This window comes from Condylostylus longicornis, unplaced genomic scaffold (assembly GCF_029603195.1).
Source record: "Condylostylus longicornis isolate FDR11 unplaced genomic scaffold, ASM2960319v2 ptg000055l, whole genome shotgun sequence".
NCBI classification, from domain to species: Eukaryota; Metazoa; Arthropoda; class Insecta; order Diptera; family Dolichopodidae; genus Condylostylus; species Condylostylus longicornis.
Genome location: NW_026578024.1, coordinates 11,078,811 through 11,089,685, shown reverse-complemented (window position 1 = coordinate 11,089,685; position 10,875 = coordinate 11,078,811). Strand labels below are relative to the sequence as shown.

Sequence of the window (10,875 nt, the reverse complement as noted above, 5' to 3'; positions counted from 1 at the left end):
ATCTTTAACCAGAATTAGATTCGATCTTTACTTTCATTATTAAATAGGAATTTAAACGGTAAATGCAATGAGGATTAAAGGAATAAATTCGTATTTAGTAAAATACTTTTTAAAGCTTTTTCTTATTAACACAAATATTTTGCAAAAATAGGGTATGTAATACTTTAACATTGTATTACTGAAATGCATAACCAAACCAATTTTTCTACAAATAGAAATCAAGTAGCCGACAGAAAAAGTTTTTAAAATCAAAGATGGTATCCAAAAATACTAAACTAAAAATATACGAGCACATAACGGTACAAAACATGATTAAATGATACCGCACATCACCATTCCGGTTCAACATGAAATGATGATTGTATTATTGAATTAAATATAACTGTGAATTTGAAGTACAAATTAAAAAAGGTAAGATCATTTGCTTCCTTAAAACAAAAAGAATTTAAAGTCTCGGGTAAGTTAATCAGTAAAATCTATCAATCGATTGTTTTCTAAAAGTTTCCGGAAACATGGATCGATCAAGAAAACTATAATTAAAACACGAACTGAAGTGACTTGAGGCTAAACTGCAAAAGACGGGAAATGCAGTAAACAAAATGGAAGAAACTTTGTGAAAGCAATGGTTTACCAAGGACGGTAAAGCCAAGAAGAAGAAAATTGCTTACATTACTAAGGTATTATGGAGTAGTTTTGCTATTCGTGATATATTGGTAGAATGATAATAAGTACACTTAATAGAAACGTTAGGCTATTAATTATTTAAATAAATTTGTCTGTTCGATTTTTAATTAGCCATTTAAAACTATATTATAACCATATTATAATATAGATGGATGCTAATTAATCTGCAATGAGCTGAGTATTAAATTTATTTTCATGGACGGCATATGCACAGAACTTTATAATATATTTAAACATTTCTAAAACGAGTCCTCCAACATTTCTAATTTCATTTTAATTCAAAAAAGCTTTTCCAATATATGTGGACATTTCATTTAAATATTTACAATAAAATTTGATTGTTCCCCAATTAATTAAACTAATATAGATTTGTACATATACTTAAAATAATTCTATAAATTTTCAAAATATTTAATTTTAAATTTCATAAAATCAATATTTTTTATATTAGAAGAATTGTTTATTATTTTCACAGACATTTTCATTTGTACAGATGGCGTTATTATACGATTTATTTCTATATATACTGATTTATTTTCTATACACTGTCAAGAAATTGAATAAAAGTCAAATTTTACGAGCAATTGAGCAGTTCAAAAAATATTTTTTTAATTTTAATTACAAAAAAAAATATTTTTCACTTCTATTTTGTTCTTGTAATAATTATAATTTTTTGTTACAATTTTTTGGTTTTACATTATAGAGCCATTCACCTAATAAAAAGCTTTTAATTTTTTAGCACTGCGCTGATTGGCTATCAATTTTAGAAAATATCCTTTATAAAGTATAATAACAAAACTTTCAATCCTGTCATTCTTGTGAAGTTACTTGTGAAGATAACGGAAACAAATTCAACAGTTGTTTTCTAATTTACAAAAAAAAAAAAAATATTTTTATATTTTATATTTAATTTAAATTATAAAGAAAGGAAAAAAAAGGTGTTTTTAACGGTGAGTGGAAATTTTTTTAATATCTAAAATTTTTTTTTTTGGACAAATTTTATAATGGAAGTGTTTTTTTGGTCATTTATAATTCTTGTTCCTTTTTAATGCCTTAAGAGTTAATTGTTTCGCTAAAATGTAGCAAAATCAAAGGCTGGAAATTTTTTTCTAATTAATAGTAAAAATTTAATTAAAGAAAAACGGTTTATTTCTACAAGAAAGCTGTAAATTTTTTAAAAACAAATCATAGTTTTTTAAATTTAAGGACGAAATGAGTTTAAAATTTCCAAACGGGCTACAATTTTATGCTTTCTATTCGATTAAAATTTTGAATATTATTGCGGTTGCAGAAGCTGAAAACTTTTAATTTTTGTAATTACTTTAATTTTACTCATAATTCTACAAATATTTTAATTTTAAATTTAAAAATTCACTTTATATAGATGTTGTAATAAAATCTAAGTAACTCTCATAATTTAACAAATTTGCTTTAAAAATTTTTATACAAAAAATGTGCATTAAATTTTTATTAAAATTTATTAAAATTATTTTTGAAATGATTAATTTTGTAGTGAAATTATAATACAGTAGAAGAATAAAATTTTGATTGAATAATTTGGATAAAGTCACTGCCTTGCAACCATTTTTCCATGCAAAATTTAACAAAAATTAGTTTTTTTTTTCAATTATAAATTTATTTGAATTTAAAATATTATTTCCCTCTTATCGAATACCTACTTAGATAATTTAAGATGACTTCGAAATTCGTATTTTAAAGATATTGTTTGTTTAAATTCCGAAAAGTGTACGGCCAAATTATTTACCTCAAAAAAAATGAAAATTAGATTTTCATCCAAAATTTAAAACGAGTTTAAAACTTTTCATTCGACTATAATTATAAGCCGTAGCATTACAAAAATGACAAGAAATTTGATTGTTAGAAAATCTTATAATTCTACTTTAAATGAGTCAAAACATGTTTTATTAAAATTTTGTTCTTAAATGAAATAAGCAAAATTTAGTAAAAATGTTAGAAAAGTCAAAAATTTTGAAATATTGATCTAAAAAAAAATGAGATTTAAAATTTGGATTTCTTGCAATTTCGACTCTGCTTTCTAGTAAGTTGATGCATTTATAATGAAAACAATTGTAATGATTCTTATTGCGTTTTAAAATTATAATTGAGTTTTTAAAATAATGAAATATAAAAAAATATACTAAAAACAAAAATTAAGTTCTAAATTTAGTCAAAATTTGCTAGAATTCAAATAATTTCATTTTTACCGAATTTTATGTAATAGTGAAAGTTGATCAAAATTATATTGCGTTAGAACGAATTGTGGCTAACTGGAAAATGGCACACTGAAAAATTGTGCTATCTGGGAAGTAATATAGGTTTCTAATATTTTTAAAGATCTACCTAAAGATTTGTTCTTTAAAATTATAACAGAACATTATATATAACACTAAAATAAAAATTTTCGTATGTAAAACTAATGAAGAGTTTTGAAATGATTTAATTTAAGCGGTTGTTCATATAGTGAAAATGCTCTTAAATTAATCAACGAATAAAAAACCCATACATGTTTAATTTTCACCCTTATCCTCTATTATTTTTTATAAAATTTGTGATTCTAAAAGCTTTTACATATATAAAATCTGCAATTTTACAAAAACTCAATAATGCAAATTATATTGAAGTGATAAAATAATTTAAGACCGCTTTACATGCAACTGCATTGTTTTAAACAGTATTTTGCCTATCCATATAGTTTTATCAAATGAATTTACACATTATCTTTCATCAACTAATAAATCGAAAACTATTACAATATCAATTGGACTAGGAATTTCTCTTAGGGCGTCTTCCAAAACATAAACCATTTGATGTCAAGTTCGTATTCTACTTTTCACTAAGCATTTCGAACAAAAAAATTATTTGCTAAAGTCTAAATTTATTTTTGTCTGTCATTTTAGTAAGCAGCAAAACAGGTACCATTAAAAGCTTAAAAATTCTTGTAAAAATTCTCATAATAATTTCTCAGCATTATCAACATAATTTTGTTACTTCAATCTGACTGCATGCACATACTAAAATTTATTCCGTTTACTTTGTTTGACAATTTGATAAACACTATACATATACTAAAACCATTTCTATTTTCTACAGATTGTACTGAAATTCGAAAAAATCAAGTTGACGTCAAATTTTTAGTTTGATAGTTGCCCTTATAAATTTAAACCTTAAATCAGTCGACTACGATTTTGACTTTAAAACTCATTCTTAAAGATCAATTTTTTAAATTTAATGTATAAAATCAATATTAATTTATATTTAAAGTTAAAATTATAGAGCTCAGAAGAATTTTAAATGTTAAATTAACATAATTATGTACTTTAGTCTCAATTTTTAATGGTTTATACTCTTGTTCCCTTTAAGTTTCTATTTGAACTCATGCTTTATTACATTTTAAATTACATACAACAATTCACGCATTATTCAAATAAATTTTAATGCAATATGAATTTAAAATGAATTTTCATCAGTATAAAATAAGAGTCAAAATTTAAAAATCATACAAAAATTTTCAAAAATAATTAGAGTCTGAGTTTAAAATAAAATTTATTTTTAAAATTTTGCAATGATATTTTTTTCTTCTGAATTTTAAACTATACAATTGAAAAATTATTACATACATAAAATTGATGAGAAAATAAAAATATTTTATGGCTTCAATTAAATTTTTTCAAAAAATGCTTTTTATTTCATAATGAAACCGATAACATTTTAACAAGATAAAGGAAACCCTTCCCAAAATTAAACTTTTAAAATTTCATATTATCTACAAAATTGCATATGAACTTGAATTTAAATTACAATGATGAAATTAATTTTTTAGTATAAAAATAGTTGAAAGGTTTTCTAAATTTTTCTTAAAATCACGGTAGAGTTGAAAAAATTTTTTTAATGTTAAAAACTTAAGATGCATCTGATAAACAAATTCTAAAAATTATTTGAATTTTTACTGCTAGTGTCATATTAAGTATGAAAATTTTTAATTTTTTTGAAAGTCGCAGTTTCCATTCCAATAAATGTGAAGTATTTTAAATAATACTTCAGCTACAACTATTAAAATCTAAAATAATTTTAAATTAAACATCTTGAAAAGAATTGTGTATTAAAACATTACACACACTAATTTGTGCTTTGTTATAGTTTACATTGAGTGTTATACTTTCACTTTTAATTTTCAATTTGTGTTTATAAAACCAATCATACTTCAATCGCATATTACTATTCGTTACATCCTCCAGTTTTTCTATAATACTGTTGTTTGTCGACCACAGCTAAGTCATTTGCATAAAGGAATGCTTTTCCTTCTTTCATTACAAGAATTTTCATATACATAATGTACGTATTGCATTAAAAGATCTTGTTCTGCGCTCAAGATCTTTTATCTTAAATAAAAATTTTAAAGACGAAATAATTACTTAGATACTATTATTTGCAATCTAACTAAGGCATAAACTTTCATTAAAGTCATTAAAAAGCAATATTTGTAGTTTTAAGCAGCTTAAATTGAGATGGGCTTTAAGAAGTATGTGCTAAATATGATTTGGTATAACCGCTTACCTCACACAATTAGTAATTGTTAAGTTTTATTATTAATCATTTGAAACCAGAATACTTGCTAATTACATTAAAATTTGGTAACCTTTTGTTCCGAAAAGAAATTTGGAGTAAATAGCTTCAAAACTTTTTCTAGAATTTAATTTAAAGTTTCAAATAAAGCACTTATCTCGAAATCCCCAAAACAGACGGAAATTATTTGGGCTTGTTGCTACAGATTTTAAAACTTGTTGCTACAGCTATAGAACAGTCACAATTTATAGAACTTTCATTATTTTTTTAATATTAATTCATATGAAATATTATTTAAAATCATCCGGGGTCTTTTATTAATTTAATTTAAAAAAAATCATGCTTATTACCATGCCACAAAATTTATATACATACATATGTATGTACATAGGTTCGTATTATAATTTATATTCTTATATATGTACATATTTAGTAGTTTATTAAATTTTATTATCATATTTTTTTTTCTTTATTATAAAATTGAACAAAACAATACAAATGATAATTTTAAATTATGTGTATATAAAGTTACCTTACACGGTAGTACCAGCTGTTTGTTGTTCTTAATTATTATTGTGCATATAAAAGCAGAATTTCTTTATTTCAATTATAAGTCATCGCCGTCATATTGTATACATTTTCTATATATTTGTATATAATTTGCAAGTTTGCACTTTGATTCTTATTAATTTAATTGCTAAATATAGTAAATTAATATGCAAAATCAAATTTCAGCTTATATCACACCGGCGATTCCGCTTTTTATTATAAATTAAATATTGTAAACAAACAATAAAAACATTTGTTTTGACATTGTTAATCTTTTTATTGTTTTAATCACATTTTTTTTTTGTTCTGCTCTCTGACATTATATGATGGACAAGGATTTTTGATAACATTTTGAATATTAGTTGTTTTGTTCAATAACCATTAAAGAAATATTAAAATACATCTTGAATTTATACTTAACTTTAATCACGTTTATAAATACATCATGACACATACATAATTTAATATACGGGAACGTAATATTTCCTATGTTAACTAGATCATTTTTAGAAAATAAGTCAAAATGACACAGATGTTAATACAACCAAATTGTAGAAAAAATTAGCCTACTTGATTTCATTTAAGTTAATTAATATCATTACTTTTGTCGAGCCGTTTGTCTCTGTGTCTCCGTACGCAAAACTTCCGTACTTGTAAATTTCGACTGGAAAAAAAATTTATCTATATCATCTATATTTTAAATTATAGCCCAACAAAGTTTTAAAAACGCGAGTTTACTAATAAAATTCCTTGTAAGTAGCACCAATTGTAAAGTAGAACTTTTCCCTTCAACAAGTGAAAATGCTATTTTAAAAAACAATCTGTTATATTTTAAATTAATTTTATTTATTGTATATCAAAATATTTCAGAATGCTTGCATACATTAAGGGTTAATTGCGAGATTTAAGATAAATAGTTATATTTTTTGATGGTATGGCACTTACCGTTAAAGCTTGGTTTTCCAAAAATGTAAGGTGTCAAAAATTTAAATTTTTCGAATTTTGATCGGCGTTAATTTGAGAAGTAACGAAGGTGCGAAAAATTTTCTAACGAAATATACTATTTATTAGTATCTTAAGGCTCTTAGACTCCTATTACTTACGGTCTGCAAGAAAAACGATATCAAAATTTTGAAAAAATCGGGTTTCAGATAACGAGTAAAAGATGCAACCACTATTTTTCTACGTTTGCAGAATTTAAAAAATATTTGTACTTTCGTAACAATAATTAATCAAAAATTGAATTTTTAAGACTTTGAGGGGCTATACTTTTTATAGGGGAGGGAAATAGGTAAACATTTTCTTTTACGGAAATATGTTTCTAGTATATATACAAGATCTAAAAATTTGTTGCTAATTATTTTTTACTTATTTTCATTGGTTTTTCTTTAAAAACATTATTGAATTATAAGATGCTTAACATTTCCGAATTTCAACAAAAACGGTAGCACCCACCATCAATTAACGTATACTTTTTTTAATCATCTATTAAAGTTCAACCAAAATTTTTCATCATGTATTAATAAAACTGTCAGAAACTCTTCAATGAGTTTTAAACATATAAAAAATTACGTATAATAATAATTAAATTCTCATTTAAATTTCAAAAAAAAAAAAAAAGAAAAACAACAGATAAGTAAAAGAAAAAAATGGATTACCGTTTATTTTAATCGGCATTCGAACTGTATGTACCTATGTACTTATGTATAAATAAATTTATTATTCTTATATTATATAAAATTTAAAAAATTAATTTATTACTAATTTTCTTACTGTAAGAAAATAAAATTCAATTTTTAGTGATCTGACCACTGTCAACACTGATAGTGCACTCAACCAGTTGAAAATTTTATTTAAATGTGATTTTTTAAATTATCTTCCTCATATTTATATAGTAACGTTGTATGTACAAAATTATACATATGTACATACGTGTGTGCAAAAGAAGCATTCTGTGATTTCTATACAAATTTTTTTTTTTGTTTATTTTTTTATTTTTGTTAATTATTTTTAATTTTAAATTTATGGTTAGACTTAGACAATTTTTTTGTGATATTTTTCAATTTAGTTTTTTTTCTATATGTAATAAACGCATTGATTCTTAGTCATTTTAATGGTGTTACCGAAAATAAAATTTTGAAAATTATGGTGATATTTAAAAGTGAGTGAAATATAAAAAAAAATTTAATAAAAAAATTAAAATTGTATACAAAATATTTTAGCTAAAATTATGGTTTTGCTAAACTTGATTTTGAATGAAAAAAATTTTTTTTACCTATAAAGGTAGAAAAAATAGGGTTTGTATTAAATAAAATGCATTCGAAAAATTTTGTATACCTAACAATATTTGAGGAGATGAGTGATTCCAATAATGTCATTGTCATAAAAATAGGGTGAATTGTCAAAAAAATATAACGGAATCATATAAATAATTCATATACGACGGCTTTTTAACTGCTTTTTTTTTATTTATGTACAAATAACGTATCCACATAAATGTACTTGAAGTTATTTTAAACATTGAATTTTAGTGATATTTTTCATTTATTCTTTGATTCAAAATAAACTCAAATGAGCTCAGTAGCTTGTAGCGAGTATATACTTAATAATGTAACAGAATTCAAAGCACAATTATTTTTCTTAAGAAACCTTTTAATTCCTCTTAATTCTTCATAATTTGTGAACGGTAATTCGAATATTAATCGAAATATGTCTGAAATTAACTTAAATTTCCAAAGTTTGAAATTTCAAAAAAATAAATATGTAAATTTTACCAGTAAATAAATAAAATAAATAATTTATTGAATTTTAGCTTATTGAAAGATGAAAGATTCTGAAGTTATTATTTATTAATTAAATTTCAGGTATATTGTATACATAAAACGACAATATCTTAGATTGAGTCTACGGTACAGTCGGATGATTGTTTGCATATCAAACTGAAATCGTCTCAAATTTTACGTCAAAATTTAAAAATTTGTTAAGAAAATTATTACTAAAATAAAAATCAACTGGATAAAAATTTTCTTGGATAATTCAAAAGTTCCGCAAAAAAAATTCTTTCTTGTCACATTTCTTTCAAAAAATTTGACAGTAAATTTGATAAGAATAGAGTAATTTCTATTATTTGCATAATATACGACTTCCGTCAGATTTAGATCAAATATTAGCTCTGGTTGTATGTGTATATAAACAGGAGATATCATCCCTTTGATGAATTTAAAAAATTCTATCCTTTTCTGAAAGTTCTCTTTTCCCAAGAGTTCGCACTTCTAACCACACAATTGTAAAACGCTTTTTTCATCTAAATCAATCAGTCCAATATATTTTTTTATAATATTTTACAAATTGCATTCCTCTAATGATCATAATGCACTAACATAATTTATAACAAATCAAAACTACGAACATAAAATATCCTTTTCAAATTGATATACAGAATGAAATATGCAGGTAAATGCTGCTATATATAATTTCTATACATTACAATTTAATTTCCAATAATAGAAATTTAATGGGGACTAGAAATTTTAATTATGAACGTATTAAAATCAATTTTTTTTTTTTTCATTTTAAATTTTTAACTTAAACCGGAAAATTCATTTATAAATCTTCATCTGTAGCATAATAAAAATAATTTTTAGTATAATTGATTATGTTCAGTTCATACTCGTATTTATGGAAATGAAATGATCAATAATTAATATGTAGGCTATTAATAATCTCTTTTCACACCTATACTTTGCTATTATGGTATACTCTTAAGTATTAAATGAAAATATTGTTCATCTTTGTCCTTTTAAAATCTACATAAGGATGAATTATATTAGTGATTAATTAAAACCTTTACAATTTTTTTTTCTACAATTTTATTTTTACTTTTATAATTAATTAAGGACGACTCGCAATGATTTTAATCAAATAGAAAAAGAATATTTTGTAAATCAAATCGAATATTAATGCTAATTATGTTTTAAGATACTGAAAAATGTAAAATTAAATTGATAAATCGATAAGCAAGGAGGGATGGGGGTAGGGCAATATTGCGATCTATAATAATTTTATTTGATTTTTTAAATATCAATACATAAGAGTCCTGGGAAATTCTTGCTGTTTTACTTTAAATTTTTATTATGAAATATATTTTGCCCAAAAACAGGACAGTGTGGGTCAGATTTGGTGTTATTGTTATACTATAAGCTTTATAAGGTATAAAAGCTTTATATTTTCAAAAATTTTCAGTTAAACTTTATGAAAATATTACTAATTTAACCAATTAGTTCTCATTGTATTCATTAGATTACACCGTAGTTAGTTCAATGCATTAGAATTTTTAATAAAATTATCAAATAACAAATATTTGTAGGACGAGCAACAGCATGGGACACAAAAACCTCCCTTTTGTGCATCCAATTTCTATTATTTTATTAAAATTTGATAATGCATTAATGAGGCTTTGCAACAGGTTTCCATATGAATATAGGACATAGGACATCAATTTATTTAAATTGAATTTAAAATTATTTTTGAACACCATTTTGTTACAATTACATTTTTAATTTTAAAAAAATTGCTTTCTTCTTTAATAAGTTTCAATTATAAAATTTTTGAAAGTGTGAAGCTTTTAAAATAATCTAATCAATTTGTTGAAAATGCTAATTGAATTGTTTTGATCGGAATTTTAAATATGTATGTATATGTGTGTATATAAGAGATTTAAACTAAAAAGAATCTGTGTAGCCCTTTGTTATAAGTAATAGAATAACTTATTTATTAAATCGTTATCATGTTATCTTCATACCTGATTAAATTATATACATTTAAGAGATATACATATTATAAATTTGTGAGTCCATTCGAAATATCATATCATATTTAATATGAACTTTGTGTATTTATGCCGTAAATTTCAAATTGACAACATAACAAACATATTTTTTGCAATTTTATTTTTGAAATTTTGTAAAAATCAATATTAATAACGAAATTAACTATGTATATATAAATTGCGGGTCTGCTATAGGGTGGAATATCTATAGATCTAGGCTAAAGAGCTTA

At 23.3% G+C, this 10,875-nt stretch overlaps 1 protein-coding gene across 4 annotated transcripts in view; it reads left to right on the top strand.

Moving 5' to 3' along the window:
- The first annotated feature begins 1,501 nt into the window (after nt 1–1,501).
- Nucleotides 1,502–10,875, top strand: part of LOC129612061 (uncharacterized) — a 29,573-nt gene continuing 20,199 nt past the window's right edge. For 2 of the 4 annotated variants that reach the window (XM_055525515.1, XM_055525514.1), the window contains exon 1: nt 1,502–1,634. Coding sequence is in view for 2 of the 4 variants with exons in the window: in XM_055525513.1 (XP_055381488.1) it covers nt 7,963–7,978 (16 nt within the window). In the remaining 2 variants the exon portion in view is untranslated. Of the gene's footprint in view, nt 1,635–7,643; nt 7,979–10,875 lie in introns of those variants that run through there. The other 2 variants (XM_055525513.1, XM_055525511.1) reach the window with 1 other exon arrangement.